Source organism: Monodon monoceros, unplaced genomic scaffold (genome assembly GCF_005190385.1).
Source record: "Monodon monoceros isolate NGI ecotype Baffin Bay Population unplaced genomic scaffold, NGI_Narwhal_1 Super_Scaffold_16, whole genome shotgun sequence".
In the NCBI taxonomy this organism is placed as follows: Eukaryota; Metazoa; Chordata; class Mammalia; order Artiodactyla; family Monodontidae; genus Monodon; species Monodon monoceros.
This window is the reverse complement of record NW_021703772.1, coordinates 2,746,454-2,767,883: the sequence shown is the minus strand read 5'-3', so window position 1 is coordinate 2,767,883 and position 21,430 is coordinate 2,746,454. Positions and strand designations below refer to the sequence as shown.

General features: G+C 45.3%; 1 protein-coding gene and 1 pseudogene across 2 annotated transcripts in view; one reads left to right on the top strand and one right to left on the bottom strand.

The window, feature by feature from the left end:
• The window catches only part of TRAF3IP1 (TRAF3 interacting protein 1), a 66,677-nt gene that overhangs the window by 25,084 nt on the left and 20,163 nt on the right, over positions 1-21,430 (top strand). For both annotated transcript variants that reach the window (XM_029225317.1, XM_029225319.1), the window contains 3 exons: positions 1,112-1,235; positions 1,453-1,486; positions 4,294-4,370. In XM_029225317.1, coding sequence (XP_029081150.1) covers positions 1,112-1,235; positions 1,453-1,486; positions 4,294-4,370 — 235 coding nt within the window. The remainder of the gene's footprint in view (positions 1-1,111; positions 1,236-1,452; positions 1,487-4,293; positions 4,371-21,430) is intronic.
• LOC114897385 lies at positions 2,698-2,797 on the bottom strand (annotated as a pseudogene).

The window sequence follows — 21,430 nt, the reverse complement described above, 5'->3', positions numbered from 1 at the left end:
CTCGCAGGGCAGGCACGTGGCGGCAGCATTCGGGGATGAGGGTGAGGATGGAGAGGGTTTGCTGAGGGGAAGGATGTGGGGGAGGGTTTCGGGAGTTGGAAGTGGTGGGATGTAGGCCGGACGGGGTGTACAGAGGGCGTGGAAGACCAAGGACGAGACAAGGTCGGTCCTGGTGGGGCAGGACGGGCGGCTGGGAGTGTCTGAGGACCCTGGGGGTGGAGCCGAAGGTGTTAGTGGGAAGCGGGTGTTGTGTTGAGAGCTCACACCCAAGTGCAGGGACTGCTTCTGGACCTCCCATCCCACTGAAGGGTGTGTGTGCACGCGTGTGTACGTGCGCTGGAGAGATAGTGGCAGGGGCTGAAGGGTATTTGTTGAAGCGTGACTGTGTCAGGTTGGTAGGGGAGAAATGAGGGCAGGAGGGGCTGGTGGGGAGCCGTGGAGTTTGGGGTCTGGGGGCTGTGGTCCAAGTGCAGGCGCAGCAGAAGTCAGTGCCTAAGCAGCAGGCAGCTGGTGGTGGTCTGCCGCCGGGTGACAGTAGGCGGGGCAGTTCCGGCGGTGGCCACTGGAGGCAGGAGAGAGCCCTTGGATGGAGGCGGTTACCAGGGAGACCAGGTCAGGAGCCCCTGGACATCGGACTGGTCCAGAATGATGGCAGGCCCTCGGGGAGAGGCGGTGTGTAAGTGAGGGTGCTGGGCGGGGCCGTAGGTCAGGGACAGCGCCCAGCAGCCAAATGAGGGGCCTCAAGGAGGCTGCTGTGTTCCTGCGAGAGACCAAGGAGCGGGGTCTGGGGTGGCACTGGCCAGCAGGGCCACCAGTGAGTGCCACCCCTGCCCTGAGATTTGCGACTTGGGAGACCGGGCCTCTCCTGGAGAGGGGCTGCAGGCCCAGGGCTGGTCCCGCAGCAAGCCCGGCTGGGAGGAGGGCACGGCGTGGGGCGGGGTGGCACAGTGGGGTGGGGCCTGGCGGCTTTCCCCAGACTGCATGTTCGCAGACTGCGTCTCAGCTCCGGCCTCCTCTCAGGGAACCTCAGACACAGTTCCAGACGCTGGGATTGATGAGGACGTGTGACCTGGAGAATGTTTCTAGTTTAATCTGATTTCTTTTCATTTAGGACAGGAAGTGGTAAAACCGTCTCAAGTGTGATCGTAGAGTCACACAATTCTGACAATGAGGACGCCGACCAGTTTGTGGTGGAGGCCGCCCCCCAGCTCTCTGAGATGTCAGAGCTTGAAATGGTTGGTCAGCCACAGCGTATGTTTAATAATCACACTCAAACAGCACTGGAATTAATTCTCCAACTTAGAGATTTGTGTAGACGGAATTTTCCTCCAGCGTTTCAGTTAGTTCTCTGCCATCTTTAATTTTGTCACCTCTGCTGAGATGCATGCAAGCATGAGTTTGAGATTCCAACAAATCTGAATCTCCTTTTCTTCTCCTTCCTTTCCTGCTCAGGTACAGGCGGTGGAATTAGAAGATGAGAAGCACGGTGAGTCGTGGGGTTGTGTGTGCACACGTGTGTCTGCTCCGTGTGTTGTGAAAGGATCTGGTGAAATGAGCTTTGTCTGCCAGGGTTTGGTCAGGGGTCTGAGTAGCAGTAGATGGGATGCCGTGGGCACAGATGCCTCCTCCGTGTGTGGGTTATTCTGGGAGGCGATGGAAGCTGCTGGGGAGCGGGGGGTGGCCAGGACCCCAGAGGGCAGCTGTAGGCAGTTGTGGGGATGACATCACTTCTTTTCTGCACGGTTAGACTGTGGGATTGGATGACCCCTGAAGTCCTTCCCAGGTCGACAGTTCTGTCATATTGTTTTCTTCCCAAGCACAATGTCTTCTTTGATTTCAAACATTTATAGAAGCAGAGAGAATAGTCTCGTGAGCCCCTGACGGTCGTGCAGCTTTTGCGGTGAGCGGTCATCTGGTCTGATCTCAGTCTCCGCCGGCTGCTTTCAAGTCCTGGAGAGCATCATTTTTGCCATAAACATGTTCTTTTTTAAAAAGCAGAACCGTAACTCCATTGTTATATATAAAAAAAGCAGTCCTTCCTTAATATCATCAAATGCCTGGTTTTTTTCCCAGTGGTTTTGTGTGTTTTTTTTCTAGTTTGTATGAGTCAGAATCCAAATAGGGTCCCTGTGTTTGCAGCTGGTGGATCTAACTCTGAATCCGCTCTTAGCCTGTAGGTCCCCTACCACACCATCCCCCTTGTAGTTTATTTGTTGAAGAGGCTGGTCGGTTGTCCAGCAGAGTTCCTCACCGTTGGGTGTTGCTTGTCACACCCCAGTGTTGTGGGTTTCTTCCGTGTTCTTCGGTTCCTGTAAATTGGTTCTAGAGACTTGGTGAGATTCAGGTTTTTCGGGCAAGAACACTTGACAAGTGGTGTTGGTTCTTCATCACACCTGCCCGTCTCTGTGCTTGGAGGTTGGTCTCAGTCTGTTGTTTCATGAGGGTTGTGGGGACGGTGACCATTCTCGTCCCGCCCCGTCCCCGCTCCAGCACGTTTTGGTTGGCAATCTCCACACTGTGAGGCTTCCCCTCTGCAGGAATTTGCCGCTCCGAGGCCCAGCTTCGTGCTTCCCCTTCATTGATCAGTTTTCTTAATAGTGCATTTGTCTCCTGGCACCTTCAGGGGTGACTAATGAGGGCTTTGGTGGTGGTAGTGGGTTTTTTTTTTTTAAATTTTTATTGGAGTAGCTGATTTACAAAAATATGGAACGAATTTGCGTGTCATCCTTGCACAAGTGTCATGCTTATCTTCTCTGTATCGTTCCAATTTTAGTATATGTGCTGCCGAAGCAAGCGCTTGATGTCTGTACGATGTCATGGTTTTTAACACGCTTGACGTGTTCCATTTCAGTCCATCTCAGTTTTCTCCTTGATGTTCTGTTGTCCAGTGTTTGACCGTGGGGGCCTTTTGACACGTCCCAGTGGGCTTTGTAGCTTCCTTGTTTATGGTAGGACAGATGTTTCAGACTCGTTTTGTGTATTTCCTGCCCCGTGTCTCTAAGGAGCCTGGCTGCAACTTGCTTCTGGGTTGGTCATTGTTTCTGGGGGTTTTCTAATTTTTTTTGCAGGAAAGTATATCCTGAGTTTGTACTGGTATTTCCAACTTAGATTTATGATTGCAGGGTTCTTCCTAAGTTCTTTACTTTTGCAGGTACGTTCTTTCCTGTCTCGTGCCCCAATCCCGGCTCCCCCCAGCAGTAGCTGTTTGTGTCTTTACCCTACATTGTGCACTCATAGCGATTTAGAGCAACACCACTGGTGGTTGACAACAACGTGATTACTGGAAGCACCTTAGGATCGTTTTTGGCAGATCTGCTTGCCTTTTTGTTCTTAGTGCATATCCCATTAGAAATGTACAACCAGTTCTTCTCTGTTCGGTTATGCTTGCCAACATGACACTGTTATGTTTATTTTTTATTTATTTATAAAAAATTAAGAAGCAAAAGCAAAAAACCGAAATGAAAAAGTCACCATCACTTCTGTCCTCAAGGAGCCATTAGAAGGGACTCTTTCATGATATTTGCTTCATGGTCCCTCAGAACTGGAAAAAGGGAGGCATTTGCTCCTGTGGGTTTTCTCTGATGTACCTCCAGGGTCTTAGGGCTCTGGTTGCAAGGCATGATGGGAGAAGGTGGATGTGATGATAAGTGTGTTTGGCCTGCATAGCTGTAACGGGGGGTGGGGCGGGAACAGGGTCAAGGGGAAGGAGGCAGGTCTGATTTCAGGATTTCAGATGAACCTCTTCTTCCTCGGGTCTCAGTCCTGCAGAGCACGGATTGTGACACTGCTCCAGCTTCTGATTCAGTGGATACACGATTTCAAATATGAGCTAACAGTTCATGATGCTTCAAGGTTTCGATACTGTTACGTTTATAGTTTCATTTTGCTTTCAAGTTTTAGGCTTTGAAATTTTTGATTTAATTTTGTTTTATCTATGTAAAATATTCCCTTATGTAAAATATTCACATAGTTCCAAGGTCAAATGTACCAAACAAGATATATTCAAATGGTTTTTCATATGATATTTATGCCATGAGTAATCCTTTTAAAAAAAAAAAAAAAGTTGATGACTTGTCCCAATATAAAAAAAGTATTTGTACTTAGTCTACAATAGGCTGAGAGAATTGCTTTGACCTTTTATCATACAATGATTATCTGAAGCCGTTTCAGTATAGAGAGAGAAAGGATAAGAACTAAGTATCCCTCCTCACCCCCAGCCCCCCACCCCTTTAGAACAGGATAGCTTCTTAGGGCAGAGAATCACTTTAACATAAAACCACTGGTTTTCAACAGGAGGACTTGTCAAAAAAATTTTGGAGACTAAGAAAGATTATGAGAAGTTGCAGCAGTCGCCCAAACCTGGAGAGAAGGTAACAAAATGATTTTTGTAAGCAGTGGCATTTTAGCAGTCTGTTTCACACATTTACATTTAAAAATTAGAAGCATCCTTCAAATGTTGTGATTATCAGTAATGTCTGTTTACATGTTTACAAGCCCCTTCCCATCTCCCCCACCCTCCAGTTGGGAGGATAGAAGATTTGGGGCTTTTGGGGTGCGACGTTGCTTCCCTGGACCCACATCCAGTCCCGTCCTGGGTGGGGCAGTGGCCTTGCTTGGGAGCTCAGTAGTCAGGGTCCAAGGCCTGTTCTGCTCTGACCCCCTGTTGACCCCTTCCTGCCGGGTGCATCCCTTCTCCCTGCACAGAGTGGACAGGCTGTCTGCATGGCCCTGGCTGATGACAAAGTAAGCGTCGGGGGAAGTTTTCAGGGCTGGCTTTTAAATACACGTGCTATTTGTATGTGCCCTCCAGCCGTCTCCCTTACAGGTGTGTGATGTGGCTTTGTTGGAACCCACGGCCTCCTACCAGCCACTGCCCTTGGGCACGTGACCTGGGGTGAATACCTGCAGGCCGGGTAGTGTGCCTCAGATGCCACGGTGAGGTTTCCGTTATCGCGCCTTAAAAAAATAAGAATAAATCTTCTTTTTTTTTTTTTTCGGTACGTGGGCCTCTCACTGTTGTGGCTTCTCCCGTTGCGGAGCACAGGCTCCGGACGCGCAGGCTCAGCGGCCATGGCTCCTGGGCCCAGCTGCTCCGCAGCATGTGGGATCCTCCTGGACCGGGGCACAAACCCGGCGTCCCCTGCATCGGCAGGCGGACTCCCAACCACTGCGCCACCAGGGAAGCCCTATTTTGGGTTTTTTTAACAGAAGTTTCTTGGTTAGTTAGCTTTATCAGCAGCCAACAGTTCCAGTAAGTTTTACATACACACTCCCACAGACACTTTTCTTTCCTTCCAGTTGAATGAACGGTTATTTGTTTTAGATAATTTCGCTTAAAATGTCCTGGTTTGGCATGCAGATACGGCCTGCAGGATTAATAGCTACTGAGGAGAGCTGCATGGTAGAGCCCACCGTTAGAGGGAGCCCTTTACAGCAGTAACGGGAGAGTAGCGTAGCCTGAGTTCTGCCGGCAACACCACCGCCAGCAATTCTGAAAAGAGAAAAACTCTTTCTGCAGTTTATTGTCTATTGCTGTGGAATTTTAATATGTCATAGTCCTTTTCATAGGCCTGAGGACTTGTCCCGGTGTCCCTGGCAGTGTTTCTGCAACCCTGTCAGAAACCTCCAGTGTGGGCCTCGGGCTGTTACTGTAGGTAACCTTTGAAGCTTCAGTTGGTTTAAATTTTATAGCTATGTTTTTCTACAAAGCACACTAGGCCTGTGTTTCAGTTTCCTCTGAAGAGTAAATTTCAGATTAGTAGATCTTCTGACTTCAGAAGGTAAAAGAGAAAGAATTCCCTTGTTTGGTGAACATTTGGGGCTTTAAAGAAGTCCAGTTTGTGAGTGTTCTGAAGTCAGGGGCGATGTGGGTTACAGTTGGGTGGGAAAAGTCAGCAAGTTTCTCTGCTTTTTTTCTTTGGTATGTTATAGACATCAGATTTAAATATAACTTGTGGGTCTTCTAAAAACGTTTTAATTAGATTTTCAAAAATAAGTTAAAATGTATTGGGAAAGTTGAAGTCCTTTCTGTCCTCGCTCTAATCCTGTTCTCACGAGGGCAAAACCACTAAGATGCATTTGGTGTGCTCCTTACTTTTACGTGTATCTGCATTGCTTTGTGAGTTTGTAACTTTATCCTGTTGTTGATTTGCTGTGCAAGTTGCTTTCTTCAGACAGCGTGATGTTTCTAGTTTATTCATTTTAATTGATGAATGGTATTCCAGTGTTTGTCAGTAATTAATTCCTTTACTGATGGACATTTAGGATTCTTCAACCTTTCGCTGTTTGTGAACAGTGCTTCCACGGGCTCCTTTGCGTGTGCCCTGGCACACAAGAGCCAGTGTCTCTCTCCAGCAGTGGTCAGGAAACGTCCTCTGTAAAAGGCCAGATAGTAAATATTTAAGGCTTCAGAGCCATACAGTGTCCATTGTAACGTCTCATCTCTGCTGACGAGCTTGCAAACGGCTATAGCATAGATACCAGTAAACAGATGTGTGGCCGCGTTCCAATGAGACTGTATTCACAACAGCAGAACCAGGCCTGGGCCTGTGATTTGCAAGCCCCGTACTTTAGAGGCCGTGCCAGACCTGGAATTGCTCGCCAGAGCGCGGGCAGAGCTGCAGTTTCACCAGGTGCTGTCAAAGGCTGTACCGATTTGTTCTCCAAATGGAATGAAAGTCTCTGTTGCCACACATCCGTGCAGCCACAGCCAAGATAACGAACGTGCCCACCGCCCTCAGAAGTGGCCCTTGGGCATCCCTCCCACCCACTTCTCTCCATGCCCCCCCTCCCCCAATCCCCAGCAGCCGCTCATCTGCCTTCTGTCACTTTAGTTTGCATTCCTAGAACTGTATATGAATGGACTCAGTTGGTATATACTTTTTGTTGGGTCTGGCTCCTTTTATCCATCCTGATTGTTTTGAGACATCTCCACGTTGCATCGTGTATCGACAGTTCACTTCTTCTTTTACCGCTGAGTAGTAAGTAGTCGGCGGTGTGGGTGTACCGCCGTGCGCTTACCCATGTATCAGCCAAGGAACATCTGGGTTGTTTCCAGTTTGGGACTGTTGCAGACAGAGCTGCTGTGAACAAGTCTTCGTGTGGACAAATACTTTCATCCCATTGGGTAAGTATTTAGGAGTGGGACTGCTGAGTCATGTGGTAAATGTGTGTTCACCTTTTTAAAACACTGCCAGACTGTCTTCCAGGGTGGCTGCACCACCTCCCATTCCAGCCAGCAGTTGAGTTCCAGTTCCTCCACACCTTCATCAACACTTGGTGTGGCCAGTCTTTTTAATTTCCTGTGGTTTTGATTTGCATTTTCTTAGTTGCTAATGATGTTGAACATCTTTTCTGTGCTTATTTTTCCATTCTAATATCTTCTTTGGTCAAGTGTCCCAATTTTTTTGCCCCTTTTAAAATTAGGCTGGTTGTTTTCTTCCTGTTGAGTTCTGAGAATTCTTCTTATATTCTGGATACGAGACCCTTATCAGACATGATGTGCAAATATTTTCATCCAGTCTGTGGCTTGTCTTTTCCTTCTCTTAACAGTGTCTTTCAAAGAGCAGAAGTTTAGAATTTTAAAGTAGTCAAATGTAGCGGTTTGCTCTTTTTGTTGGTTGTGCTTTTGGTGTTGTGTCTAAGAAGTCTTGCCTAACCCTCAGTCATAGAGGTTTCTTCATATATTTTTCTAGAGGTTTCATAGTTTTAGGTTTTATATTTTGAGTTAATTTTTGTATAGAATGTGAGGTATATTGAAGTTTATTTGTTTTTGCATATGGTATCCAAATGTTCCAGCATCATTTGTTAAATTGTCACCCTTAACAAATTTTTTGCCCAATCTGAAGGATGTACAATTGTATCTTCTTGTTTCTTTAATTTAATATTAATAGCAACACACATCGGTTGCCTCCCTCTGTGCTAGGGGCTTTGTATTGATTGCTCTGGCCTCATATCAACTGTCTGGTGTCAGTTCAGTCACAGTCCTGTATGCAGAACTCCTGATGCCAGAGGTATTTGGTTTTAGAAATGTGCTGTGGTACATATACTGTATATCCTCTAATCCCTACTGAGGTCAGAGGTAATCAAATGCATGAACAGTTCCACAACAGCATGGATTAAGAGTCCCACTAAGGGGGTGGGCAGAATGCTAAAAATAACCTCACATGAGTTTTGGTGCCAAGTTTATGAAAAATCTTTCCATTTTCAGCGCTTGTGGCTTTTGGAATTGACACTGTGGTTTCTTCTCGTGTGTTGCCTGTTCACATCTTTGCCCATTTTCTTTAGTGGTGTTTTTCCTTTTGTTATTGGGGTGTGTGTGTGTGTGTGTGTGTGTGTGTGTGTGTGTGTGTAAAATGGTCGCATATGTCATATATCCTATAATAATAAATATCATATGTGGTATATGTTATGGTTGCGTATAGTACATGTGTCATGGAATAATCCCTTGTGTCTCATGCTGTAAACACCTTCCCAGTCTGTTACTTGTCTAACTTAATGTCTTTTTATATACAGAACTTTTCTATTTTGATATAAAATTTAATCAGCCTTTTTCTTTATAAGTTGTTCTGCTCTTGCCTTAAAAAAAAAAACTGTCCTATCCTGGTAACAGAGATGGTCTCAATAGTTTTCTTAAAATAGTTTGTTTTCTTTTTTACATCTAGGTCTCTAATCTGGAGTTTTTGTTTATGTCGTGGGTAGGGATCTGCTTGTTTTCTCCTTGTAAGTGGTGCCGCCCTCTAATGAACCCAGACCCCTCGTGTGTGGGTGTATTTCTGGGCTCTGCTGTGGTCCTCCTGTTTTAGGTCCTATGTTTTTAGGTCTGGGAAAGACATTCTAATTGTTCCCCTCCACTCCTCCCACACCCCAGGTTGTCTTGGCTATTACTCTTAAATCTTTCTGGCTTTGTATGAACTTTAGAATCAGTTTGTGTGGTTCCATTAGAAGGTCCTGTTGTGATGTTGATTGGAATTGTTTTCATCCTTCTTGATTTTGCTGTGGCTGCTCACCCTTGCTCCGTTGCCTTGCCTCCCCATATAGCAGAGCTCCTCAGTGGAACTGGATGTACTCACCAGCTGCAGTTCACCCCTTCCCATCCTCTTGTGAATGACTCTTCTGAGTTGCTCTTGTCAAGGTCACCTGCCTTCCTGGTTGTTAAATCCTCCTCGTGTGATTCTCAGTCCTCATCTTACTGGAATTCGCAGCAGCACCTGGTTCACTTGGGCGCTCTTCCTTGATGTGCCCTCTCCCTTTGGCTCCCAGGACAGCAGCGTGCCTCTCTGGTGCCCCTGCTCGGTGCCGGTCACCCCTGCTCGGTGCCAGTCACCCCTGCTCCGTGCCGGTCACCTCTCCTCTGTCTCCATTGCTGGTTCTTCCTCCTCTCTCACTTTTCTTAGTATCGGCATCTCTGTTGCTAGCTTTTCTGTTCTCTCAAACTGGTCCTTTCTGTTTGTTTTACCAAGTCACTTTCCTAAGTGAGTCTATTCCATTTCCTATTTCTTTTTGAGTTTATTATGGTAATTAATATTTGAATCAGTTAGGATTAGGGTTACCTGTGGGTGCAGGAAAGATCTGAAGCAATAGTGGCTAAAGTGAGCTGGAAGGTCCCGAGTCAATCTGGAGGTGGTGGTGATCCAGACCCTTCTGCCTCCTTCCTCCATGCGTGGCTTCCATTCCTCAGGGCACCTCGTGGGCCACAACGGCTGTCGGCTCTAGCCTTCACGACTGCGTTCCAGCCAGCAAGAAGGAAAAGGGAAGTAGGAGAAGGGCCCACCTCTTCTCTTCTAGGCTATTTAATGGAAGTGATGCACACTACTTCTATTTACGTTATATTGGCCAGATCTTTGTCACGAAGGGGTCTGTGAAGTGACACGTTTATTCCAGGCATCTGTTTGCTTAGCTAGCAGTCAGAGGTTCCATTAATACAGACCACAACTTGCCAGATTTTCTCATTGCCTGGCATGGTCAGAAAATGATGATTTTTCAAGGCACTTGGGTAAGTGGCGGAGGCTGCCTGCCTGGCTAGGGGCCGAGGGTTCTGGAACCAGCACGGCTACCACATGTGGGCTGCACACAGGGCAGGAAGCTTTGCTATAAGTAGGGAGGTCAGACACGGGGGTCAACCAGCAGTCCCTTCCACGGAGCTTCTCTAGGAAGTTGCTTATTTCATGCACATTTTACAGAGTCATGGCAAAAAGATGTTTCGAGATACTTTCATGATTTAAAAAATATAGTTATAGTTTTCCTTTTCTTCCAAAATTTTTGCGTCTTTTTTCCTTTGATAAAACTTTGAAAAAACTATTGAAGGAGACACCCTCTAGCAAAGAATCAACTTTTGGTTTTGTAGATATTCACTTTTATTTTCATTTCATTGATATCTACTCTTTATTCTTCCTCTTAATTTCTTTGGGTGTTTAGTTTTTCTAGCCTCTTGAGTAAAAGACACAACTCATTTATTTTTAGTCTTTATAATTTTAAACAAATATATTTAAGACTGTACCTCTCCCTTTAAGCATGCTTTATATCCTTAAGTTTAAAATTTTTTGAATACTAAAAACTCCTCGAATTTTAATATGAAGTAGTTGGTTGTTATTTCTTCTTTAACATGTGGGCTATTTAGGAGTCTGGTCTTTAGTTTTTTGTTTTGTTTTTTTTCTTTTTGCGGTACGTGGGCCTCTCACTGTTGTGGCCTCTCCCGTTGCGGAGCACAGGCTCCGGACGCGCAGGCTCCGTATGTGCAGGCTCAGCGGCCATGGCTCACGGGCCCAGCCGCTCCGCGGCATGTGGGATCTCCCCGGACCGGGGCACGAACCCGTGTCCCCTGCATCGGCAGGCGGACTCTCAACCACTGCGCCACCAGGGAAGCCCTGGTCTTTAGTTTTTAAACATAACGGTTTTAAAAAAGTTGTTGTGTTTTTTTAACAGTATCTAATATAGTTGCATGTTCAAAGAATTTGGTCTGTGTGATGTTGATTATTTGGAATTGAGACTTTCTTTGTGGCCTAGTTTGTGGTCAGTTTTTATAAATGTTTCAGAGTGCTTGCAGAGTATGTTTACTTTCTCTCTTTGGTGTCCACACTTCAGTGCACACTGCTGATTTCACAGAGAGGTGATTGGACGACTATGTGCAGACCGTATCTATCTATGATTTTTATGTATTAATCATAATATTAATTGCTTATCTTCTCTATCTTATTCAAAAATTCAAATAGTAGGTGTTTGCTCTCGCATAACTTGTAGTGTGCCCTTAGTTTTGGTACTTTTTATTATTTTGGAAGGAGCACTTTTTTCAATGCTAAGGAAATACATATTTGTAATCTGGGCATCTCTCCAGCCTGTCTTTGAAGTTGTGTTGGAAGAAAAGCCGTTCCTTATTGTGCTAATGGACTTGAGGAATACATTATAGAATAAATATGTGAGTCAGATTGCTTTGAGCATTTTCTTCATCATCCTGACTTACTTGCTCTCTTTTCAAGAGGAAATATAAACTTTGTTAATAGTACGATATTAGCCCATGCCAAGTATTTTTTTCCTTCAGATTTATGAGGTTTTTGAAAAACAACCAGAAAAGCAGTTTTATTACAGTGTTCCTTATGCTTTAAAAACGCTTGCTTTTTCAGCTTTATAAATGAAGATGCTTTGGAGAGCAACCAGCAGTGTCAAGGATGGTTCACTCAGTTTAAAGTACCATTTAAAGATTTCTCACTCCTAATTTTTCAATCTCCTTTTATACAGTCTTCTCTCGGGTGTTTTTTCATTTTATATCTGTTCTGTGAATGTCAAAGTTCAGATGCTTTTTCTTTGCATTTAAATTCTTTATTTTGAAATAGACTCAGAGAGTCTATTTCTCTTCGTAAATTTCTTTCTCTTCGTTTATTTAAAGTTTTGGTGATTTTACTCTCTTCATCTTCTCAGTCACATAAACCATGTATTGTACTGGGACTGCTAGAGGTCATACATCTCTTCAGATGAGAACCTGAGCGTGTGTTGAATTGGACCTGCATGTATGTATTTCACTGCCCTTCTGAAGGAAAGCTGTCATAAGGACCTAAGGTAGCACCCACACATCATAGAGATTATGGATGACTGTCTTAAAGAAGCACTTATTTGGGCATATGAGAACCTCTTGTATCTTGAAATGCCTCTTGATGGATAAAATGATCTTATCACAAACATGTTATATTTTAATTGTAATAAGTAGAATATAGCTAATAGTAATTACCTAAATTCTTATATGAAAGTCAGGGGTTTCGGTCGTATTCTCTTTTACTTTGGTGATCTGAATAGATCGTCAAGTTATTTCTTATTTTGGTAGCTAGGTGGTGCAATTTCATTACAAATTTCTTAACCCTGTTAGAAAAATGCTATTCCAAATCCCTGCTTAACTGAAATTCTGCGCCTGATAAACGTATTCTTAGTTTGGAAGTTCATGGTCCTACTATTATTGGATGTTCTTTTGCTAAGAATATTGTTCCTGTTTAAATTGCTATGAAAGAAATAAAAGGGAACGTATGCTACGATATTTCTTCGCTGGTGAGACTTTAATAGCTAAACTGGGGAACCACTGAAATTGATTGTAATCATGAAGGGTTACAGGGTTTTTGTATTTCTTTCTTTATTTATTTGGAAATAAGGGAAGAGTTTTACATTCCCAAGTAGTGCAGTGTTTTCCAATACACAGGCTGGGGATTTGGAGTTTTGGATATAAAATTAAAACAGGGGCTTCCCTGGTGGCGCAGTTGTTGAGAGTCCGCCTGCCAAAGCAGGGGACACGGGTTCGTGCCCCGGTCCGGGAAGGTCCCACATGCCGCGCAGCATCTGGGCCCGTGAGCCACGGCCGCTGAGCCTGCGCATCCGGAGCCTGTGCTCCGCAACGGGAGAGGCCACAGCAGTGAGAGGCCCGCGTACCGCAAAAAAAAAAAAAAAAAAACTTAAAACAGAATTATCAACAGTATCACTTCAAAATACTTACAGATAATATACCATGGATATATTATAGACCACAAAAGTGGTTTAGGAACCATCAAAACATTATATGTATCTGAACTTTGTGAAGATAATTATGAGGACATGGGCCTTCTCTGTATATCCTGTGATGTGGTTTGTTATGTGGATGAGGAAACTTTACCTGAAAAAATATATATGTGACTTAACAATTTGGATTATAAGAATTAGCTATAGTCCTATAAACATTTCCAAATTGAATGGTCATCATCTTCTCTTTAATATGTTTACTCAGTGAATGATGTGACAAATATTTTTACTCAAAATGTCAACTTAAAATTCATATCATATTGTATCTATACTTTCCTAGATTTTAGTTCTGTCACGATAAGTAAAATTTTGGCCTCAATTCCAAAGTTCTGTGCTTTGCATAAAAAATATCTTTAGTTTGATTGATCTTGACAGCCTAAGCCTGTAGATGGACATTCAGTTACGGAGTAGTATGGAGCCTGGGGTTTAACTATACTCACTGTGACACGTTAATGAATGTAGGAGGGGATTGTGCTATGGAAGCCACAGGGTGGACGTCAGTTGGTTAGGGTTAGGATTCAGAGTGAGTTTACACAAATTGACTGTAGAAAAGTGCAGGGGGTAGTCTTGGGAGCAGAAAGTAGACAAATAAGAGAGATTTCGTCACACGTCACAGAAGCTCCAGCTGCCAGACTCGGGCTCCGTCGACAGGAAGAGACTGCAGGTGCGCTGCCCTGACTGAAGGGTAATTCTCGCTACTTTGTGCAGGTAGGAAGACTAGAAAATATCCATGAGATGTCATGAAACGGTTTTTTAAGGAAAAAAAAAAAAACACAGTAGAAATCAAGGCTTACAAGGAGTGGCGTAAAAATGATCTAGCTGAGCCACTGCCGGCTCAGCCTGCCTTGGCTGGCCTGCTGGTGCAGGTCTGGCCTGGTCCCCTGAAGCCCAGCACAGAGCAGCCTTGCAGGGCGGGTCTCCAGTTGTCTCTGCTGGTCCAGGTGGACTGCAGGTCCGTGGGTGACAGAGGTAGGAGAGTCACGTTCCCCATGCAGCATCTCCTGTAATCTCACCACCTTGTTCAGAGCCCTGCCCGGTACCATCGGTGATTTACAGTGGGCCCTCTGCACCCATCGGGTCTGAATCCACAGATTCAACCAACCTCAGACAGAAGATATTTCAAGAAAAAAAAAATTCCAGAAAGTTCCAAAAAGCAAAACTTAAATTTGCAGTGCTGGCAACTGTTTACGTGGCATTTACATTAAATTTACAGCTATTTACATAGCATTTATACTGTATTAGGTGTTATAAATAATCTAGAGGTGATTTAAAGTATACTGGAGGATGTGACTTGGTTATATGCAAACACTTCGCCATTTTACATAAGGGACTTAAGCATCCGAAGATTTTGGTGTCTGGGGTTCGGGGGTGGTCCTGAACCAATCCCCGGATACTGGGGGAGGACTGCACTGCTGAGGAAGTTGGGGTCCCGGCGTCTCCGTACCTTGCCGAGGTCTCACGCCCAAGGCCTGGGGCCCAGCTCTTATTCCGCTCCTGGGCAGAGGGTCTTAACGCAGTAGGGCCCGCGGGCTGCTTGGGGACGCATCTCAGATTTACCAGAAACCGCCCCCTCCCCCACCCCCCAGTTTGCAGGGGCAGAACCTGTGCTGTGTGGATTGGGTGGAGCAGCTCGTTCCTAGAACTGGTTTTAATCCTGAAATCCGTATGTCTTTGTCTTCACTTTAAACAAAGACATTTATTTCCTGGTAACTATTCTTATTCTTAGTTATTTTGGTCCATGCTGAAACATACCCATTTGTGCTTACTGTTTTAAGTGAGAAACATGTTTATTTTATTTTGCTAGTTCCCCTCTCTTTATTGTTCCTGTGTGTTTACTTATGACTTGAAAAGCAGCTTCCAGGGAAGCTCTGTTGCTGGAAGGACCAGACCTGGATGAATAAATTAGGTTTCCTTGAGCTTCTAATGTAATCTGGGCCACATGGCCATGTCAGCGAGACTGAGCTGGAGGAACCAAGGGCACGGCCCTGCCGCTCTCCTGGGGTCCGGGTCACAGCGGTGCTGTAGAGTCAAGGAAAACTGAAATGCTTGGCATTGAAATACTTGATTTCCTACTTATAGCAGTGATGCATGTATAATTTTTCATATTGGAGCATTATCAGGGTTTTCTGATCAAATCTCTAAAAAATTCCTTCTGGCCGAAGGCCTCTCCCCAGCAGGCGGAACCCTTTAATGACCAATAAAGCCTTTCCATAATCCTCGTCACAGAGGCCAGGACTGATGGCCACTTAGTGAAGGGCTTGTTTTATGTCAGGGTTTTGCTCTACATAAGCTATAAATTTTAGAGAATATTCTTAAATCCCTTAAAGAAAAACAGATCTTAAAGTAGAAATGTGTAGTTTTTAGGCATTTCTATTTATAAGTTATTTACAAATAAATACACTGTATCCTAATACTCTTCCATGTGTACTGCATATTACAAACAAGATGTGCTATAAAACTTTTATTTGTTAGGTTTTGAAACTCAGGAGTAATTTCCACATATTAATATCTTTGAGACTGATTAGGGTTCCAGGTAGCTTTTAAAAGCTTTACCGTACTACAGATAGAGTCACTTGCAGTGAAAAATGATAGACAATTATGTTGTAATAGTAACAGCTAAACAAGGCAAAGAAAATACTTCTAAACAATTTTAAAAGCTACTTTTGAAGAAAAGCAGATTTAGAAGACATTTAAAGTTGTGAGGACCACTTTTGAGCACTTTCAGATACTTCAGAGATGACTGATCGGGATGTTTAATGTGAAAAAGGAGTGTGTGTCATGGCCCTCCTTCCAGGGCCGCTCCCGCTCTGCTCCTCGGGTTGGTCTTGGCTCCACATTCAGCCCTCGACTGGGTGAAGCCGGCTTAGCTTCTAGGGGAGGAAGGCCTTCTCCGAAGCCCATCCTGGGGTGGCAGCAACAGTCATCGTGCCCCAGGGTTGGTGAGCTTCTGTTATGGGCCAGGCCCTGAGCCATGTGCCTGGATATGTTGCCACAGTTAATTCTCACAGTAATCTTACACTTAGAGAAAAGTTGTGCGTACAATACAAAGAAGTTTCCCCTCTGAACTGTCTGAGAACAAGTTGCTGATATCACTCCCGCATACTTTCCTGAGTAAGTTCTCTGAACAGGGGCATTCTCTGCACTACAACAGGGCCACCTTCCCCAGGAAATGAGCGCTGCTACATTGTTACCATCGTTACCGTCTTGGGCGGGAATAGCCCGGAAGCAAGGCCCTGCTCTTCTCACTGGGTCCCGTCACGGGGCATGTGTTTTAATCTGTCCCGTTACTGCTAGTTCTGCCTCGTATCTCACGGTGTCTGCCAGGCTTCTCCACTGGCAGGTTACTTTTTGTAGTAAATAATACTTTGTGGGGAAGCGCTTTGGAACCACGTAAGTATCCTGTTCTTCACTAACTTTCATTTTAATTATTTATATCACTATGGGCTCATGGTTTCCAATTTAGTTTTATCGTTATTTTAACGCTCAGATGGCCTCTGATTTGGCCAGTGGGGGCTCCTTCAGACTGGCTTCTGTGTCCTTTCATTCTGCCCCTGTGATTGAGTTCTTCCTTTCTTGCTGGTTCACCAAGATGTTCTAGGCCTTGCCTGTACTTTCCCTGCCTCAGCCCTGGCATGAGCCGTTTCTCCTGGTTCCGTGCAGTGGAGAAGGGTCTTTAGAAACCACGATCTGCTCACTAGGTGTGCTCGCTGCTTTTGAAGTGTTTCTGCTCTCAGGCCCTCTCGCTGGTCAGAGCTAAAGAGAAAAAGTGTGTGAGTGTGTGTGTGTGCCAGTTTTCTGTTTCTGTATTTGTATTTCTCTTTTCCAACAGTGTGAAACCTGGCTCTCGTTATCCTTTGTAGACGAGCTTATACATGACTCCCCCTTGCATGTAGCCGGTCTCCATTGCTGCTGTCACCCCTGGCCTGTGTGGCTGCCCTCTTCACCCACCTTGGGTTCCAACAGCCCTCGCCAGAACACCAGCGTGACCGCTGCCCTGTGGACGAGCTCCCCGTCGCTCCTGCGCTAGCCAGCCTCCCCGCACGGCTGCCCTCTCTGCAGCCTGCGTTGACTGCTGCCCGCTTCCTCTCTTTCCCCTCCCCACCCTGGGCCCCCGAGGCTTCCCACCCCGTGCAGATGCTTTCCTTGCTCTGCGCACCTCGTGGCTTCAGGGCTGCATGGTTCAGGAGGGAAAGGAGCCAGGAAAGGCCACTTACTGGCGTGCCCTCGGAAGGGAATCTCATAAGGTGAGGACCCGTGCATCTCATTTCCCCCTCCTGTGGCTCGCATAGTATTGGACATAAGTGAGTGATCATTACCTGTTGACTAGGTGAATTTCAGAGCTACTGAACAAAAGTTAGGAGAGAAAGAGGGACATGGAAGAGAAGGAATGCTAACATGTGAGGAAGCCCTTGGCAGAGATGAAATGAACAGGAGGGGCTGCGGCCTCGGGAGCCGCACACTTAACTGCGGGCTGGTGCTTCCAGCCCCTCCAGTGGCGCTGTCCTGGCGCAGAGCCCTGGATGGCCTGACCGCCGGCCGCCGTGTGGTGGAGAGCAGGCCCACAGCCCCCTTGCTCTGCGGTTTTCTGCCACAACTTGGAAGTTTGCAGTTTGAACAGTAATTCAGATTTCCAAGTAAAGTGTGATAGGCATGACGCTTAAATGGTTTTCTGACCTAGATTAATGTGATGTTAAACATAAAAGTATGCTTTTTAAAGAGGTGCTTTGGTACTTTCACAAAAGCAAGAAGCTTAACCTGTGGTGGGCCTGCACTTAAAAGGGCTGTTATGTTCTGGGCAAAAAGAGAACTCACAATATTGGCAGTATTGTTGGGATTGAGGTTTTGTTTGTTTGTTTGTTTTTAACTATTCTATAGGTATACTGTAGGGCAAGAAACAATAGGTCCTTTTTTTTTTTTTTTTTTTTTTGCGGTACGCGAGCCTCTCACTGCTGTGGCGTCTCCCATTGAGGAGCACAGGCTCCGGACGCGCAGGCTCAGCGGCCATGGCTCACGGGCCCAGCCGCTCCGCGGCACGTGGGATCTTCCCGGACCGGGGCACGAACCCGTGTCCCCTGCGTCAGCAGGCGGACTCTCAACCACTGCGCCACCAGGGAAGCCCCAATAGGTTCTTTTCAGAGGAACCAAAGTCAGATTTGCTTTTACACTCCTCGGCAGCCCTAAATGCCCGAAGAAAATGGAATAATAATAGTGGTTATAGCATTTGGAGAGAAACAGATGGACCCAAGATTCTTGTTATTTAGTCAGGTTGGCGTCTCATATGCAGAAATAATGAAAGACATACCCAGGTAATGTGAGGGCTCAAAAAATATTGCTCTTGGATTCTTCTTGGAAAAAATGATTGCCTAAAATATAGTCTGTCTGGATAACTAAGAGATCTAAAAAGCAGCCCAAGCCCACCCCTCTGGAAAGGGGAAGGTAGGCCTGACCAGTGCAGGAGCCACTGGTCAGATGCATTTGGGCACCCGGAAGTGGCTGGTCTGAACTGAAAAGTGTGCTGTAAGCTTAACAGACGCAGCGGGTTTATAGAAGACATAGAAGGAAAGAAGACAGAAACCATCTCGTTAGTAATTTTTATATTGACTGCATGTTGAAACAAGATTTTGGACAATGTTAATTAAAAATTCATTGAAGTTAATTTCACCTATTTCTTTTCCCTTTTTTAACGAAACTAGAAGAAAATGTTAAGTTACATATGTGGCTCACATGTTTGTAGTGGGCATCGTTGGTGTGAACAAAATGAATTAAAATTGAGCATTAAAACCAGTTAAGCAAAGAGAATTTGAATGGGCTACAGAATTAAACGTGAAATCCTTAAGACAGCTTTCAAAACATCAGTTTTATAGAAAAATAACACAGTAGCGGGTAGTGGGGTAGAGAGTCAAGGGAGGTCAAGTCGCATGAACGGCGTCATTTACTCACTTTTCCTTGTCCTTCTTCAGTGTCTCTTGATTACTCAGTTCTTAATTTTAATCTAGTCAAAATTTTCAGTCTTGTCCCTTGTCATTAGTGCTTTCTGTGTCTTCGTTAAGAAATCCTTGTCTCTTCTAAGGCCAGAAAGGTATTTATTCTCTTTAAAAAACTAATGCTTTCTTATGACATTTAAGTCCTTGATCCATGTGGAGTTGATTTTCCTGTATTCCTTGAGGTAGAGCTACAGTTTTTCCCCCCAGTTCTTCCTCCTTTCCACACTGATCTGTGATGCTGCCTCTGCTGTATATGAAGGCTCTTCCTGGATTCGCTACACGAGAGGCTAGCAAACTTTTTCTGTAGAGGGCCAGGTAGTAAATATTTTCGGCTCTGAGAGCCGTGCAGTCTGTGCCCAGTACTCAATGTGGCCATTGTAGTGAAAGCAGCCGTAGACAACACGCACATGAACGTATCCATAAATCAGCTTTTATTTATGGACACTGAAATGTGAATTTTATAGGACTTTCGTGTGTGTCACAGAGTATTATTCTTTAAATATGTTTTCAAGTGTTTAAGAAACTGAAAGGTCACCATTCTCAGCTCATGGGCTGTATGAAAAGCAGGCGGTGGGCTGGGCTGCGGGCTGTGGGCTGCACTGTCTCGCCGGCCCCGCCCTGTCCACCCTGCTTCAGTCCCTGTAGCTTTATAATAAGGCCCCACGTCTGGGAGTTTGGCTATTACTGGCCCTCTCCACTGCCATGTAAACGTTATAACCAGCTTCTTGAGTTCAGTGGGCGTGTTCACGCACAAGATTCTGCATTTACTTAGCCTTCTTTTGGGTCTTTCCGTAAATGTTGAGGACCTTCTCTGTAGAGGTTGTGCACATCTCTTGTTAGATTCTGTCTGGGTACTCCAGAGTTCGTTCAGTTATTGCAAGTGCTGTATGTGTAGAGACTGTTTTCTGTTTGTTGCTGGAGGTAGGAGTGCTGTTGACTCATAACCAGCTTCCTCGATACACTGATTGCGTTCAGAATGCGTCTGTTGAGGCTTTTGTGGCCTATGCTGTAATAGCCGCTGGGTACTAAGGTACATGATACTGAGATGCAGACGGGGGGTGGGGGGCTCCAGGAGGCCAAGGGACTGGTCAGCGCGCAGCGGGGACTCCCACCCAGGCCTTCTGACCCCAGCCCATGTGCCACCTCGAGTCGAGGCGGCTTCACCTCCTCCTTTCCTGTCCTCACGGTTTTCTTTTTAGGGTCTAATTGCTCTGGCTGGGGTAGTAATGAAATAGTAGTCGTGAGAGTGAGCAATCTTGTTTCCTTCCTGATTTTTAGTGGACATGCTTCTAGAAGCTACCCCTTCCTGATATTGTTGTAGCAAAAACAAGTTGAGAAAGTAACGATTTTTCCCAGTCTGGGGCTTTTATCTTGCATGGGTGTTGATTTTATTAAATGTTCTTTCCGCATTGATTGAGATGATTCTGTTGTCTTCTTTTAATTTGATAAATGCCACTTACAGCTTTTCTCACCTTCAGCTGCCCTCACATTCCTGGTGCAGCCCAGCATCGCTATGACGTGCCGTCTTTTCCATCCGCCGCTGGGTTCTAGGTGCTGCTTAGTGTTTCTCCACGTATATTTGTGGGTGAAATGGGCCCCTGGCTTTCTTCCTCACGTGGTCTTCATCTTGTTTTTGTCCCCAGGTTAAGAATGAATTGGGGAGCGTCCTTTTCTTCTCTCTGGAAGAGATGGTAGATGATGGAATGATATATTTCTAGACAATTTGGTGGGACTCACCTGTGAAACCATCCGAGTGTGGTGTTTCTTTTGTGGGAAAATTTAAACTACTGTTTTTATTTTTGTATTAATTATGGGCGTATTCAGGCTTCTGTTTCTTCCTGAGTCAGTTCTGGTTATTAATTTCTTTTAAACTATCAAGCTTATTGCAAAACATTTTTTAAAAAATTTATTTTATTAATTTATTTTTCAGCTGCATTGGGTCTTCGTTGCTGCACGCGGGCTTTTCTCTGGTTGTGGCGAGCAGGGGCTACTCTTTGTTGCGGTGCGCGGGGCTTCTCATTGCGGTGGCTTCTCTTGTTGCGGAGCACGGTCTCTAGGCACACAGGCTTCGGGAGTTGTGGCGCACGGGCTCAGTAGTTGTGGCTCGCAGGCTCTAGAGTGCAGGCTCAGTAGTTGTGGCGCATGGTCCCAGCTGCTCTGCGGCATGTGGGATCTTCCCGGACCAGGGCTCAAACCTATGCCGCCGGCATTGGCAGGCAGACTCCCAACCACTGCGACACCAGGGAAGCCCGCAAAAAAGCTTTTGATAGAACGCTTAAACATCTGCTCTATTTGTAATTTAGGTTTTTTTTAAAATTAAGAATATTACTTACTTGTGCTTTTTCCTTTTTTTTAATCACTTTTTTACAGAAATTTGTCTGTCACTCTCTTAAAACCACCGAATTGTGGCTTTG